The 17,974-nt window shown below is 37.0% G+C and overlaps 1 protein-coding gene across 2 annotated transcripts in view; it reads right to left on the bottom strand.

Annotated features, from left to right (window-relative positions):
• Positions 1–320: 320 nt before the first annotated feature.
• Positions 321–17,974, bottom strand: part of SMCHD1 (structural maintenance of chromosomes flexible hinge domain containing 1) — a 183,890-nt gene continuing 166,236 nt past the window's right edge. For both annotated transcript variants that reach the window (XM_049901053.1, XM_049901054.1), the window contains 4 exons: positions 8,842–9,013; positions 5,136–5,294; positions 3,875–3,986; positions 321–597 (listed from right to left, as the gene is read on the bottom strand). In XM_049901053.1, the coding sequence (XP_049757010.1) occupies positions 573–597; positions 3,875–3,986; positions 5,136–5,294; positions 8,842–9,013 (468 nt within the window). In that variant the 3' untranslated portion in view covers positions 321–572. The remainder of the gene's footprint in view (positions 598–3,874; positions 3,987–5,135; positions 5,295–8,841; positions 9,014–17,974) is intronic.

Genomic DNA, 17,974 nt, shown 5'->3' with positions numbered 1-17,974 from the left:
TGCTACCACTGTCACAAGTTTACTTTCATCTCAACATCTAAATTCCAAGACTACCTGTGCTTTTTCTGTTTTTATCCTGAATTCTTCATTAAGTTTCCTTATATTTACAATTAAATACCTAGCCCCTAGAAACGTTCTTAGACATAACAGACAAAACGTTTTTGTTAAATAAATTCACAGAAAAGTAAAAAAAGATTTGTTTTTAAGAAACAGTTAAAACAGAGCCATGATAATTATACTGAAAAATAGAACATATACTTTTCTTCAGGATTAGTAAATGCCATGTGCCAACTTCACAGTCGCTGCCATGTTTGCACGTTCCCCTCTGACACGTTTGCAAGGTAATGACAAACAAGGGGCATGATGGCTGGAATAATCATAGAAAGTCCACATTGTCCAGTGAGATTCATAAAATTGAACTGCTGCTTCCAGTCCCATCTGGACAGACATGAAAACTCATGCCCAGATACTGGTACTGTCCCCAGAAATACTTGGCTGCTAAGTCAGCCTCTTGGTCTTCTGAAACAGCGCTGCACAAGTCAGGGCATCTCAGTGATCCCCTCTGTCACCTGTCACACATCTGTTTTGGTTATAATCCTAGGTGGAAAAACAAACACAGTAAGTTTCATATGCTTTCCTGAACCCCCTCATCATAGCTGATGCGTAAACACCCAGTGGAATTATGCTCTATTAATTATATTTTTGATATAAACAAGTTTAATTAAATCCTTTATACAACCATTTTCTGCATAGGTACGCCCCCCCGCCCCCGCCACCAAAGCCAAAAAATAACAGCAGTAGTTAAGGTATACAGATGAAGAGCTAAGTAACATCTGTACCATAGTTCTTGGGAACGGCATCTCTGAGATCTGAATTCTGCAGATTTTTGTTTACTTTTCCCCTTTTTCTAAATGAAATTACTATTTTAAAAATTAACAGAAATTACAGTGCTTTTAGAAAAAAAGTCACAAAACAAAAACAAGAAAAAGAAAAATATTTTAAAACACCCAAAATCCTACTTATGTGGCAATGAACACAGTGAACACCTTGGAATATATCTACACAGATACTATACAATTCAGATACTATATATATCCAAATCTTTTCTAATGATATTGCCCTGAACTGCCATATCCAAACAGAAGACACTTTTTTTTTTTTAAATAAAGAGCTAATTTGTAATCGTTTAAGTAGGAAATAAAGTAGAAAGCCTGGAGCCTCTATTCAGGAAAACAGCTGAGACTACTGAGCTAAGCATATTTTATTGATTCTAAGATGAACTTTTTTCCATATTTAACATCTCTGATACACAGGCATATCTTAAAAATCAATGTCATGAGTTAGTTGTCAATGCTTTTTGTTTAATGTTTCTTAATGGTGTTTCTTATTAAGTGATGGCATCTCAGAGTTGACAAAACATGATATGTGATCCCTCTAAGAGCTAACAAATATGTAAATATGTAATATATGGAGCCTTAGTAGCACAGTGGTTAAGAGCTTGGCTGCTAGCCTCAAGGTCAGCAGTTCAAATCTACCAGGTGCTTCCTGGCAACTCTATGGAACAGTTCTACTCTGTTCTATATGGTTGCTATGAGTCAGAATCAACTTGACAGCAATGGGTTTTTGGTTTTTTATGTTATATATATATATATAAACTTGCTGGCAAGTCGATTCCGACTCACAGCGATCTTACAGGAAAGAGAGCTGCCCCACAGGGTTTCCAAGGAGCGGCTATAGCTCTTAAGTACTGTGCCACCAGGCTTCCAAATCGTGTTGTTCTAATGCTATCATTTCTCTTATAGTTCAGTATAATTCTTCTAAAAGAAGGACTTTCCCTCTTCAACTATTCGGTTGCCCTAAGAGACAGTTCATACAGGCAGGCCAGAATACACATCTTTTCTATATGAATATATTGGTTTACACAGTAGTAAGCTGTTGCCCTAGCAAGTGACAATCATGATGAATGAGGTTTTTCTGGTATCATTTTGAACTCATGATTTTTAAAAATTATATGTTTCTAAATCTATTGCAGATATTCTTTCTGATGCTAAGTTGCCTCAATACACTTTCAATGATCACCTTAACAGTTTCTATACACCCATACCACATGCCCAGAAACACACACGACATTCACAGGGCTACATGTGTGTAAACACTGTCGTACTGATGAGCACTGCATTCTTGTATTAATATTTCATTAGCTCTCCACCATAATTTACTTTAAAAGCAGCTTGTTCCAAAGCACTTTTTTTTCCTACAAAGACACAATTCAAAAACTCAACAGATGTCAGTGGACTTAAAATATAAATAACTTTACCTCACAATTTTTTATGACATCCGATTGGTTGTGCATAATCTGGCTTCTGCCTACCTCTCCAACAGCAATTTGGGCCTACCCTGCTTTAGCCACACACTGTTCTTCCCTCCCTCAAACATGTCCAAGCTTTTACATTGACTTTCCCTCTGACTGAAACCAATCTGTGGACGGTGGGCTCCTTCTCACTCTTTGGTTCTCTGCTTAAATGCATTTTTCCTGACGATCGATAGCTTCCTCATTATTTTCTATCACCACATCTTTTTTTCTATCCTTCGTAGGGTTTAATATTATTCTATACATTTGTATACACAGGTTCCCTGGGTGGTACAAATAGGTTGCACTCATCTACTAACGAAAAGGTTGGTGGTTCAAATCCACCCAGCTGCACTGTGAAAGAAAGGCCTGGTGATCCATTTCTGTAAACATTAGAGTCAAGAAAACCCTAAGGAGCACAGTTCTACACTGTAACACATGGGGATGCCATGAGTCGCAATCAACTCAAAGGCAATGGAGTTTGGTTTTTTTGTCTGTTTACTTGTTTATTGTCTGCCTTCTGCATAGGACTGTAGAACCCTACAGGGCAAGAACCCTGTAGGGCAAGGACCATGTCACTTTTATTTGCCAGCAACATATGGCACAAAGTGACCATTCCAATACTCCCTGAATCAATGTAGATACAGATGCACAGGGCATAGATGCCCATCCCAAACACCAAGCTCAAGAGAGCTCCTCTTAGGTCAGTATGAGAAACTTATCCAGGTAGAGTCTATACTTCAATCTTTTGAAATAATGTACAAGAAACCCTCATACCACAGTATTCTGTGGAATGGCCTTACCAATATCTAATGTAAAAAAAATATTTTCTTGATGACTGATTAAGCCTCCAGATGGCTCTGTTGATTTTTTGGGTGAGTTATATAAATGGTATCTGATTCTTCAAACCAAAAGTTAGAAGCAATTTTTAAATAAGTTGTTGTTTCTTGGCATCAAGCTGATTCCAACTTATGGCAACCCTATATGTGTAGAGCAGAACTACTCCACAAGGTTTTCAAAGCTGTGAGTTTTTGGAAGCAGACTGTCAGGCCTGTCTGCTGAGGCACTCTGTGTGGGCTCAAACTGCCAGCCTTTCAGCTAGTAGCTGAATGTTTAATTGTCTGCATCGCCCAAGGAGTCTTTAAATGAGTAATGATGTATAAGTGGCTTTGAATATTCTATACTTATTAAGTTGCTGATCCTACGAAGTGGAATGCAGTGTATTTTAAATGAAAGTTAAGTCAAACAACAGAAAAACAATTTAACTTTCAACATTTAATATAACAGAAAAATAAACTACTAACATTTCCAAATAATTAGCAAATTTGTTTACAAAAATTAGAATATCCTACAAGAATATAATGGTTGTGTCATATCTCTATTATCCACCACTTTTTTTTTTTTAATACTAACTCTAGCTCAAGGGGGTAAGTTAGAAATAAACTCAAGCTGTTTTTAAAGTATGATGAACAAAGAGTTTTGATATACTAACCAATGATAACACCCAGGTCACAATGGGCTCACCTGTTCTGTCTTGTAGATTCTCTTCTCATTCTTTTAGGGGGAATTGGACTATCTGTCACATCCTTTGCTGGATGACGCAATGAGTCGTTACACTTACGTGTTGGAGTCATACCTATTAAAACAGAAAATGTAGAAAATCAACTTTAAAAAGACTGAGTTATATGAGAGAAAAACAAATACATACATGTTATTTATAGAAATAGCATTAAGAAGTAATACTGAGAATTTTCTTATTACTCCTGCTGAAAGAATAGTTTACAACCATTTATCAGAGGACTTGGAGGTGATGAGTTTCTACCGAAAAAGAGAACCTACAGACCAGGAAAAAATTTTTGGCTATGACATATTTGACAAGGGTTTAATATCTAAAATCTATAAAACACTTCCACACCTCAACAACAAAAAGACAAGTAATCCAATTAAAAAATGGGCAAAGGATATGAACAGACACTTCACCAAAGAAGACATTCAGATGGCTAACAGATACATGAGGAAATGCTCTTGATTGTTAGCCATTAAAAAAACCTATTGCTGTTGAGTTGATTCCAACTCATAACAACCCTATAAGACAGAGTAGAACTGCCCCATAGGGTTTCCAAGGAGCGTCTAATGGATCTGAAGTGCTGACTTTTTGATCGGGAGCCAAGCTCTTAACCACTGCACCACCAGGGCTCCTCATTAGCCATTAGAGAAATGCAAATCGAAACCACAATGAGGCTATCTCGCCCTTACATTACTGGCACTAATCAAAAAAAAAAAAAACCAAAAAAAAAAAAACAGAAAAGAACAAACGCTGGAGAGGTTGCGGGGAGACTGGAACTCTTATGCACTGCTGGTGGGAATGTAAAATGGAAAAACCACCATGGAAAATGATATGGCATCTCCTTAAAAAGCTAGAAATAGGAATACCATACGATCCAGCAATCCCACTTCTAGGAATATATCCTAGAGAAATAAGAGCTGTCACAGGTATAGACATATGCACACCCATGTTCACAGCAGCATTGTTCACAACAGCTGTTGTGGAAAGGGGGCGAGTGCTGACACATCGCAGGGGTTACAACCAATGTCACAAAAAAATTCACATATAAATTTTTGAATGAGAAACTAATTAGTGCTGTAAATTTTCACCTACAGCACAATAAAATTAGAAAGAAAGTTTCTGTCGACTTAAGTTCTGGATCATTAACATCAACTGGACTCTATTTAATCATAAATATTTAATTCTGTACAGAGAATGTTCACAAAACTAAACATATACCTAGTTTTTGTTCTATTAGTTTCAGATTTTTCTCCTGTTCATCAAGTTCTTGCTTCTTCTTCTTCATATCAGGAGTGTGAAGGTACTCCAACTGCCCATTAAGGTCCTTATTCACACTGCCCAGCTTGCACACTGCTGAACGATATTGTTGAAGAAGATCTACAATGAAACAAAGACACTGGTTAAACTACCGATAACATATCAAGGATAGAAGAACGAACATCACATAGCGCAGTAACATGTAGGAACCACTTTTAATCCACGAAACATTCAATGCAAACAAATGAAATAAAAGCCATTGTTTATTCCTCAGCACAAAACTGGTATTTGTTAAATTTTAGTTTTCTGATTGCTTGATTTAATAAATTTATTTCTGTGTCAGGGAAGAGTTTTCTATATAAAAGTGCTCTATCAATTGGATCACTCTCAGTTAATGTTTACAACTCGTCTGATATTCAGTAGTTAATGCTAGAGACAAATTTGGGGAGAAAGATATTAAATACAGTACTGTTAGGAAATCACTGCTTCTATCAGATATGGCTATTACCTGCCATATAAAATTCTTTCAAAAATGCAATTCTGATAAAATTCTTAACTTTCAAAAGATTTAATTACGTTTCCTTAATTAAAAGTCTAAAAGTCTATTATTCATGTTTGAAATTGTTTATTGCCTGACTGCATGATCTATTGTCTAATACAGTGGTTATACTCCAGGGGTTGGCAAGCTAAAGCCCATGGGCCAAAAATGGTTCATATATTTTTAAATGGTTACATTTTAAATGGTTATAAAAATACCTACATAATATCCTTGATTATGCCTCTTGGCATGCAAAGCCTAAAATATTTACTATCTGGCCCTTTAAGAAAAAGTTTCCAACCCCTGCTGTAGTTACACTAAGATGACCAATATTTATAAAATGGATACACAAACATCTGAACATTCAACAAATACAGTAAAACCTGTGAAAGCTGGAACCTGTGCAAGGCAGAAGTCTGTCAGAGAAGGAAAACTCAAGTATTTTCCACTAATCGAGAGCAATAGTAAAGTGGTAAGACTGCAGCCTTTCAAAGGAGGAAAACTTGCAAGACCCGGAAAAGCAAGGCAGTTCTGTTGAGTTCCTGCTCACAGGTTTCACTGTAAATACAGTAGCTAACATATAAAACCACGGGAGAAATTATTTGTGAGTACAAGGTACATGAGGTTGAGATATTCAACACTTTTTATTTTAAGGGTCAATAACAGTATAAAACAGTTTTAAAAGAAATTCATCCAGCAAATCAACTCCCACATCTCCCCTCTGTTCGCATGCTGGCTTCTACAATATCCTTGGTTATTCCTTTCCATTTTAAACTTATTTCTACTTAAGACACCTATAGAAAGCTTTGGTTCATTTAGAAAGGAAGCAAGATCGGCGGCGGCGGGGGGGGAGGGGGGACATTATGTCTACGACCTCACACTTTTCTTGTCTTTTTATTCCACAGATATGTGGGTTTAATTTTTAACAAGTGTCATATTTGTATTTACACTTTCTATTTGTTTTCCATTTAACTTTGTCATGGACATTTCCCAGATTATAAATTCATTTAAAGTATTTAGTGTTTCTAATATTTTGCTAGAAAAACAAGGGTGCAATATTAGCCTGAGTAAAAAATACCTTACCTGTATTTAAGATTGTTTAGGTGTTTTTACTAGAAAATCAAACACTGGTTAAAAGAACATGAATATTAAAGACAATTAGTAATTTTTTTTTTTATTATAAAAGGATATATACAACTGCTCATTTCCCAGGCAAATCTGGGAAAATATAGAGAAAAGGAAAATTATCTCCATTATATAATCCAGGAATGAAGAAAAACATTTTTCTTTCTTTCTACCCTTCTGCTTCAATGCATATGCAAATACACAGACTGCTTTGAACTTGGAAAGTTATCTAACCTGTTTAAGTTATCTAACCTCAGCTTCCTCAGCTGTAAAATGAGGATGTTAATATCAACAAATGAGATCATTCAAGTGAGAAGCTGAAAAAGCATCTGGTACACAGTAAGTCTTCAAATATTAACCATTAGTATTCTTTTGACAATTGCCTGTTCATGTCATCCACTCCATTTTTATTAGTCTTTGCTTTTTTCTTACAAATTTTTAAAGGCTGTTTTAATAGTAAGGCTATAATGCCTCTATCATATGTTGTAATTTTTCCCCAAGTTTTTCATTTGCCTTTTCATTTTCTTCACAGTGCTTTACAATTTTACATAAACTTTAAAAATATTTTCTTTTATTACTTTCATGTTAAAAAGCACTTCTTCTCCCCAAGGTAGGTAGTTCTATTTTAGATCAGGTAGTCAGGGAAGATCTCTCTGAAGATGTGACATTACAGAACTGGAAAGAATCAAAGCCGTATGTGTATCTGAGGCAAAACCACTGTAGGTGAGGCTTAAAATAAACTTTCTCTTCCTTTTAATATTAATCTTATTTCTGTTTAACTACACCAAGGAGATCTTCCTGAACACAGCTGAAGAATGGTAACATATTCATTTTCTTTTTCTGTGCTATTTTTGAAATGTGGATTATTATTAGTTTCTTAAAATAATCTGGGTAGTCTGCAACAATTTATATTTAAAATTCACTTACAAAAACCTATAAAACACAGTTATCAGTTTGTTTGTACATTAAGCTATTGTCTATCATTGTATGTGCACAGAAGACTTTTTGTATGTGCTCAGTGCCATCATGAACAGAGGCATGTGTTGTATTCTCATCATCTTTCTCAACTATTGCTTTAAAAACTGCTGGGGGCTGAAGTCACAACCCAAAACCATTAATGACCCAAATTTCTCAAGAGTAGAATGAATAAATTGTGATGTACTCATATAAAGGAGGACTATTTAGCAATGAAAATGAACTACAACAAAATAGTGTTGAGTAAAAGAAGCCAAATACACAAAAAAGTATACATTACATGATTCCATTTATATGAAGTACAAAAATGTTTTAAGTCAAGACAGTTGTTTTCTTTGGAGTGAGGGGCTGGGTAGTAAATGGAAGCGGGCATGAGAGATCTCTGGTGCTGATAATGCCCTATTTCTTAATCCTGGTGCAGTGCTCACTTTGGGAAACTTTAGCAAGTGGTATGTTTATGAAATCTGCACCTTTCTGTATGTATATCACACTTTAATAAATGTTAACAACAACAAAACTTCTGGATGCTGGTACCTGAGTGCATTAGTATTATATAAAATTAAGGGCAAACCAGCTCTCAGTATGGCCTGTAGGGGATCTCCTGTAAAGTACTGCACTTCAGGGCACAGATGTGGAAACAATTATATGGGCTGACTAGAAGAAGGGATGCAGCCTGTAGAAGGGAAATAGGACAGAGGGTCACACATCACCCACCTAAAAAATTCTTAGCTGTATTCTAGACAGGCATTCCAAGATAATAAAAATAAGTATTACGATTATTTGGTGAGGTACTGATTTATCCAATGAGGACAGTATTTTCTCTATTTCAAAATAAGAAATTTGAAAAAATAAGGGAAAAACCTATTGCCTATATAACTTGAAGTAACCTGATATAACAAAGCTGAAAATACTGAACAAAAAAATCTTAACATTATTTAAAGTTTTTGTGATATAAAGTCAATATACAACCCCAAATAAAAGATTAAAATCAAATTGGAAATTGTTATTTAAGTTACCTATTAAACCTACCTATTTGTTCCCCTAAGATCAGGCACTGTTTTGGTATTGGAGCTCCAAATACCATTCCCCGAAGTTTATCCATCGGAGGAGCTTTATTCTGAAGGCCCCCGAACTTCCCATTACTTCGAATGCGATCACCATCTCTGGTCAGCAGTGTAGGACAGTGAGTAATTTTAACAACCTATTGTAAGTAAATGGATATTAATCAGTGAGCCTACAAAATTTATTTCAGCTGCTCTAAGAAAAGGGAAATCATTTAAGATTTCTGAGATTAGAAATGACATGATCATGATAGTACTTTTTATTAAGCTAGTGATGTGTATGATGAACTTGGGGGAAAACAGGCAGATCAGGTAGACTACCTTCGAAATGTTAATCTATACTAAAACGGTGACAACGCAAATGGGAAAAGTGAAATTTTGTAAAAATTCTGTAAATATTACTTTCATGGACAGTTTTTCAATTCTCAAAGTATCCTTCAGTCTTGTGATACTAATTCACTAAGCACTTTATTAGGATAAAAAGGTCATGACAGCTTTTGCAAATTCAGTGAGTGATCTACTGCTAGAGCTCTGGCCAGTGCTTATTCAAAGCTGCTGTAGGGACTGGCAAGGGGTGGCATCAATAAGGGCTGAGGTAGTACAAATGGCAGGAGGAAGTTAGAGAAAACAGTAACTAAGGCAACTAACATGTAAAAATGTTACCAAAGAATGCCATAAAGCCTTTTCTCAGAAGAACTTTAAGACAATATCTAATCAGCGGATTTACGTATGATATCATTCAAGCACAGAACATCGACATGTGCTACACCAACTATGAGGAACAAATTCTGCACCTGTTTTGTTACATATGCTCTTTAAGATTTCTTTGAAAACAAAGAGAAAACCAAAATAACACTTCCACTTTAACTTCAAGATTATTTATCGTGTTGCAGACACTAACAGTCTACAACTTTATCTTTAAGTAGCTCATATATAGCAGATCTACATCTGGACATTTTAACAAGCATATGCAGCCAAGTCTGAGGTTAACAGCTTCACCCTTCTTGTGAGCAATGTAATTCCAATCCCATTCCTGATTTATGTTCTATCATTGCTAAATATTTACTATCTTATTTCCAAGCTGAAAACCGTTATGATGATTTTATTCAGTCAATATTTGTTGATATTTACCCACATATTTACCACCTTCTCTGTTCTTCACTGCTTGCCTCTTGGGCCTTCCACCTGGAGGCCCTAAAAATTGACTTGTAGCAGACTCTGAAAACCTCAGGCACATCTGAATATATCCTTATTACGGCCTCACCTTTAAAAGCTGTTTTGCTGCATACAGAATTCTATCCTGACACTGGTTTGCACTGGAGATATAATTCCACTATTTTCTGGCTTCTATTGATTGCTAGGGAGTCAGCTGCACTTGAACTGACATTTCTTTAATGATTTTGTCACTGCTTTTTCATGTTTTTATGATCTACACATTGTCTCTGGTATCCTGAAGTTTCACTGTGGAGTGTCCACACATAGACTTTTTATTTATTCTGCTTGGAATTAGTTGAACTTCTTGAAGCTATGGATTAATGTCTTTCATCAGTTCTAAAACATTTTCAGTCATTAGCTCTTCCAATGTTACCTCTGATCCTTCTCTCTCCTCTTGGTACTCTGATTGGACTTTTATTAGATTTTATCCACCAGGTCTTTCAACCTCTCTCTTACACACCACCTCACTTTCTCTTCAGGCTGCAACCTGGATTTTTCTGACCAACGTTCCAATATACTAATTTTCCCATAAGCTGTTAAACCTCCCCAGTGAGTACCTGATTTGTTATATTTTTAATTTCTAGAGGCTCTACTTCAGTTTTTTTTTGAAAGTCTGCTTGCTCTTTTCTCATTTTCAACATTGTTCTTCTTGAATTACATTAACTATACTTTAAAAATATTTGTTATCGGGAGGTGGGGCCAAGATGGCAGAATAGCCAGATGCTTTTGGCGATCCCTCTTACAACAAAGACCCGAAAAATCAAGTGATGCAATTATATTTATAACAAGCTATGTGCCCTGAACATCAAAGGCAAAGTTAGAAAGCGGACTGAGGGGGAGGGGGAGGGAGAGTCAGTTCAGAATCGGAGAGGAGTTACCGGACCTGAATCACTGGGATCCCTTAGGCATCGTTCCTGGGAGCGGCGGCGGCGGGCTGGTAGTGGTGTTCAGCCACAGCTTCCTCAGGGAGAAGCAGGCAGCCACAGCCTACTCATACCTCTGGACCCAGAGAAGAACGGTGCTCTTTTGAAAAGCTAAGTACTTGCATATATTTTACTGCGCTATGAGTTGGAATCGACTGGATGGCAGTGGTTTAGTGGGTCCCTGCCCCCAAGCCGGCTTCGTGGCTGTTGATTTCCCTGGGCCTGAGATAGGCCCATTTGAGCGACCTGAGCCATGTTCCCTGACTTGAAGAAGGAATAAATTCACAACAGGGGGAAAAGACAATTTGCCAGCTCTACTAACTGGGGGAGCTCGGGCCAGAAGCAGCTCTTGTCCAGGCATAAATGGTCCGTGGACTCTGAATACCTTACCCCCTGCATGGACCTGTGTGGGGCTATTTTGGGAGAATAGGCCCTTGCTGGCAGACTGCAACTGTTTAAGTTGTGTGGTGAAGAGGTGGGTATTTGATATCTGACGCCGCTTTGCGTATGAAACACAGTCCTCACCTACCCACATCAGGGGCCTATGGGCTGGTGGCTCCACTCAGGTCACCCAGCCACCTGTGACAGGGGTCCAAGGATAACTGGTACCTCCCAGTCCTTACAACCAAAAGCACTGGGTGCCCATGGTCCGTCTGCAGAGCCTACCCACCTGTACGCTCTAGGGAACAGGGACGCACTTTCCTCAGAGGTACTTGGGGGACAGTTCTCAGTCTCCTGCTTGTTCAGAGCGTGACTCCCTGCTGCAACCAATACTGGTACCAACACCAAACACCCCTGCCCCTCTAAGACTGTAGGACAGAGCCTGTACCACACACTTGATGACCAGCTACCTGGACACCTGAGCTCAATCCACACAAGAAAAGTGAATGGACTCATAAGCTCATTTAACTGATAATGGCTTTAGCCATCTGGTGACAGGATGTCAGAGTTCCAAAGGTGAAAATAATCAAGCTAGCTCACTCAAGCAACCCATTTCGGCTTATCAAAACAGAACAAAGCAAGAAACCGAGATACAGTAAGCAAACATAAAATAAACTAATACAATAACTTATAGATGGCTCAGAGACAATAGTCAATACCAAAACACATAAAGAAGCAGGCCATGGTCGTCTCAACAAACTCTTAAAACAAGGCATCAACGGATCTTCTGAATGAAGGTGCCTTCCTGGAATTACTGGATGCAGAATTCAAAAGATTAATATACAGAACTCTTCAAGACATCAGGAAGGAGATTAGGCAATATGCAGAAAAAGCCAAGGAACACACAGATAAAACAGCTGAAGAAATTAAAAAGGTTATTCAAGAACATAATGAAAACCTTAATAAGCTAAAAAAATCCATAGAGAGATAGCAATTAGAAATTAAGAAGATTAACAATAAAATTACAGAATTAGACACCTCAACAGAAAGTCAGAAGAGCAGAATTGAGCAAGCGGAAGGCCGAACTGGGCACCTTGAAGATAAAGCACTTGGCACCAATATATTTGGAGAAAAATCAGATAAAAGAATTTTACAAAATGAAGAAAACTTAAGAATCATGTGGGACTCTATGAAGAGAAATAATCTACGAGTGATTGGAGTACCAGAACAGGGAGGGATAACAAAATACGGAGAATTATTGAAGATTTATTGGCAGAAAACTTCCCTGATATTGTGAAAGATGAGAAAATATCTATCCAAGATGCTCATCGAATTCCACATAAGGTAGATTCTAAAAGAAAGTCACCAAGACATATTATAATCAAACTTGCCAAAACCAAAGATAAAGAGAGAATTTTAAGAGCAGCTAGGGATAACGAAAAGTTACCCATAAAGGGACAGTCAATAGGAGTAAGCTTGGACTATCAACAGAAACCATGCAGGCAAGAAGGCAATGGGATGGCTTTTATAAAGTTGTGAAGGAAAAAAACTGCCAGCCAAGAATCATATATCCAGCAAAAGTGTCTCTCAAATATGGAGGCGAAATTGGGACATTTCCAGAAAAAAAGAAGTTTAGGGAATTTGTAAAAACCAAACCAAAACTACAAGAAATACTAAAGGGAGTTCTTTAGTTACAAAATCAATAATATCAGGCATCGATCCAAGACTAGAACACCGGGCAGAGCAATCAGATGTTAACCCAGACAGGGAAATCACAAAATAAATCAAGATAAAAAAATGCTCAAACCAGGGAAACAGCAATGTTATTATGTAAAACACATTAAAATAATAAAGAGGGACTAAGAAATGGAGTCATAGATCTTTCATACTGAGAGAAAGACAACGCAATATAAAGAAATAAAAGTTAGGGTTAAACTTAGAATAGGGGTAAATGTTAAGGTAACCACAAAGGAGACTAACTACTCTACTCATCAAAAAAAAAAAAAAAAAGAGACTCAGCAAAAACAAAATCAACAACAAGAAGAGGAAAAGACAACATATGAAGATAAATTACTCAGCACAAAAAATTAAGTGGGAAAAAAAACTGTCAACAACACACAAAAAAAGACATCAAAACGACATTCAACGTATCCATAATTACGTTGAATGTTAACGGACTAAGTGCACTGATAAAGAGACGGAGAGTGGTAGAACGGATTAAAAAAAACTTGACCCGTCTACATGCTGCCTACAAGAGACACACCTTAGACTTAGAGACACAAATAAACTAAAACTCAAAGGACAGAAAAGATATATATCAAGCAAACAACAATCAAAAAAGAGCAGGAGTGGCAATATTAATTTCTGACAAAATAGACTTTAAACTTAAATCCATCATAAATGAAAAGGAAGGACGCTATATAATGATGAAAGGGACAACACACCAAGAAGATATAACCATATTAAATATTTATGCACCCAATGACAGGGCTGCAAGATACATAAAACAAACTCCAACCGTATTGAAAAATGAGATAGACAGCTCCACAACTACAGTAGGAGACTTCAACACACCACTTTCGGTGAAGGACAGGACATCCAGAAAGAAGCTCAATAAAGACACGGAAGATCTAAAGCCACAATCAACCAACTTGACCTAACAGACATATACAGAACACTCCACGCAACAGTAGCCAAGTATACTTTCTTTTCTAGTGCACATGGAACATTCTCTAGAATACACCACATATTAGGTCATAAAGCAAGCCTTAGCAGAATCCAAAACACTGAAATATTACAAAGCATCTTCTCTGACCATAAGGCCATAAAAGTAGAAATCAATCACAGAAAAAGCGGGGAAAAGAAATCAAACACTTGGAAACTGAACAATACCCTGCCCAAAAAAGACTGGATTATAGAAGACATTAAGGATGGAATAAAGAAATTCATAGAATCCAATGAGAATGAAAACACTTCCTATCTGAACCTTTGGGACACAGCGAAAGCAGTGCTCAGAGGTCAATTTATATGAATAAATACACACATACAAAAAGAAGAAAGGGTCAAAATCAAAGACTTATCCCTACAACTTGAACAAAAAGAGCAACAAAAGAAGCCTTCAGGCACTAGAAGGAAGGAAATAATAAAAATAAGAGCAGAGCTAAATGAAATATAAAAGAGAAAAGCAACTAAAAGAGTTAATAAGACCAAAAGCTGGTTCTCTGAAAAAAAATTAACAAAATTGATAAATCATTGGCCAAACTGAAAAAAGAAAAACAGGAGAGGATGCAAATAACCCAAATAAGAAAGAGATGGGTGATATTACAACAGATCCAACTGAAATTAAAAGAATCATATCAGGTTACTATGAAAAACTGTACTCTAACAAATCTGAAAACCTAGAAGAAATGGATGAATTCCTAGAAACACACCAGCTACCTAAACTAACACAAGCAGAGGCAGAACAACTAAATAGACCCATAACAAAAGAAGAGATTGAAAAGGTAATTAAAAACTCCCAACAAAAAAGGGTCCTGGCCTGGATGGCTTCACTGCAGAGTTCTAACAAACTTTCAGAGAAGAATTAACACCACTATTACTAAAGGTATTTCAGAACATCAAAAAGGACAGAATACTCCCAAACTCATTCTATGAAGCCAGCATATCCCTGATATCAAAACCAGGTAAAGACTCCACAAAAAAGAAAATTACAGACCTACATCCCTCACGAACTTAGATGCAAAAATCCTCAACAAAATTCTAGCCAATAGAATTCAACAACGTATCAAAAAAATAATTCACCATGACCAAGTGGGGTTCATACCAGATATGCAGGGATGGTTTAACATTAGGAAAAAAATTAATATAATCCATCATATAAGTAAAACAAAAGACAAGAACCACACGATTCTATCAATTGATACAGAAAAGGCATTTGACAAAGTTCAACACCCATTCATGATAAAAACTCTCAGCAAAATAGGAATACAAAGAAAATTCCTCAACATTTTTTTTATACAAAGCCAACCGCACCCTAAATGGAGAGAGTCTGAAAGCATTCCCCCTGGAATGGGAACCAGACAAGGATGCCGTTTACCACCACTCTTATTCAACATTGTGCTGGAGGTCCTAGCCAGGGCAATTAGGCTAGATAAAGAAATAAAGGGCATCCAGATTGGCAAGGAAGAAGTAAAAGTATCTCCATTTGCAGATGACATGACCTTATACACAGAAAACCCTAAAGAATCCTCAAGAAAATTACTGAAACTAATAGAAGAGCTCAGCAGAGTATCAGGATATAAGATAAACATACAAAAATTAGTTGGATTCCTCTAGACCAACAAAAAGAACATCGAAAAGGAAATCACCAAATCAATACCATTTACAGGAGTCCCCAAGAAGATAAAATACTTAGGAATAAATCTTACCACAGATGTAAAAGACTTATACTAAGAAAACTACAAGCCACCACCGCAAGAAACCAAAAGAGACCTACATAAGTGGAAAAACATACCTTGTTCATGGATAGGAAAACTTAACATTGTAAAAACGTCTACTCTACTAAAAGCAATTGATAGATAAAATGGAATTCCGATCCAAATTTCAAAGACACTTTAATGAGATGGAGAAACAAATCATCAACTTCATACAGAAGGGAAAGAGGCTCCGGATAAGTAAAGCATTACAGTAAAATAAGAACAAAGTGGGTGGGTGGCCTCACTCTTCCTGATTTTAGAACCTATTACACTGCCAAAGTAGTCAACACATCCTGGTACTGGTACAACAACAGGTACATAGACCAATGGAACAGAACTGAGAATTTAGACATAAATCCATCCATATATGTGCAGCTGATATTTGACAAAGGCCCAAAGTCACTTAAATGGGGAAAAGATAGCCTCTTTTTTTAACATATGGTGCTGGCATAACTGGATATCCACCTGCCAAAAAATGAAACAAGACCCATACCTCACACCATGCACAAAAACTACCTCAAAAGGGATCAAAGACCTAAAGACAAAATCTAAAACGATAAAGATCACGGAAAAAAAAATAGGGACAATGCTAGGAGCCCTAATACATAGCATAAACAGTATACAAAACATTACTAAGAATAGAGAAGAGAAACCAGATTAACTGGGAGCTCCTAAAAATCAAACACCTATGCTCATGCAAAGACTTTACCAAAAAAGTAAAACGACTACCTACTGACTTGGGAAAAAGTTTTTAGCTATGACATTTCTGACCAGCGTCTGATCTCTAAAATCTACATGATACTGCAAAAACTCAACTACAAAAGGACAAATAACCCAATTAAAAAATGGGCAAAGGGTATGAACAGACACTTCACTAAAGAAGACATTCGGGCAGCTAACAGATACATGAGGAAATGCTCACGATCATTAGCCATTAGAGAAATGCAGATCAAAACTACAATGAGATTTCATCTCATTCCAACAAGGCTGGCATTAATTCAAAAAACACAAAATAATAAATGTTGGAAAGGTTGTGGAGAGATTGGAACACTTAATACACTGCTGGTAGGAATGTAAAATGGTACAACCACTTTGGAAATCGATTTGGCACGTCCTTAAAAAACTAGAAATAGAACTACCATACGATCCTGCAATCCCACTCCTTGGAATATACCCTAGAGAAATAAAAGCCTTTACATGAACAGATATATGCACACCCATGTTCACTGCAGCACTGTTTACAATAGCAAAAAAGATGGAATCAACCAAGATACCCATCAATGGACGAATGGATAAATTATGGTATATTCACACAATGGAATATTACACATCGACAAAGAACAATGATGAATCTGTGAAACATTTCATAACATGGAGGAATCTGGAAGGCATTATGCTGAGTCAAATTAAAAAAAAAAATTTAGTCAGCTGCAAAAGGGCAAATATTATATAAGACCACTATTATAAGAACTAGAGAAATAGTTTAAAGAGAGAAGAGAATATTCTTTGATGGTTACAAGCAGGGTGGGGGGGGGAGGGAGGAAGGGAGGGAAAGGGGTTTTCAGTAATTAGATAGTAGATAGTAACTATTTTAGGTGAAGGGAAAGACAAACACAATACAGAAGAGGTGAGCACAACTAGACTAAACCAAAAGCAAAGAATTTTCCTGAATAAACTGAATGTTTTGAAGGCCAGTGTAGCAGGGGCTGGGGTTTGGGGATCATGGTTTCAGGGGACATCTAAGTCAGCTGGCATAATAAAACCTATTAAGTAAACATTCTGCATCCCACTTTGGAGAGTGGCCTCTGGGGTCTTAAACGCTAGCAAGCAGCCATCTAAGATGCATCAATTAGTCTCAACCCACATGGGGCAAAGGAGAATGAAGAACACCAGAGACACAAGGTAATTATGAGTCCAAGAGACGGAAGGGGCCACATAAATCAGAGGCTACATCAGCCTGAGACCAGAGGAACTAGATGGTGCCCGGCTACAACCAATGACTGTCCTGACAGGGAACACAACAGGGAATCCCTGAGGGAGCAGGAGAGCAGTGGGATGCAGACCCCAAATTTTCGTAAAAAGACCAGACTTAATGGTGTGACTGAGA

This window comes from Elephas maximus, chromosome 11, assembly GCF_024166365.1.
Source record: "Elephas maximus indicus isolate mEleMax1 chromosome 11, mEleMax1 primary haplotype, whole genome shotgun sequence".
Taxonomy (NCBI): Eukaryota; Metazoa; Chordata; class Mammalia; order Proboscidea; family Elephantidae; genus Elephas; species Elephas maximus.
The sequence above is the reverse complement of the archived record's forward strand: the minus strand, read 5'-3'. Positions and strand labels throughout refer to the sequence as shown.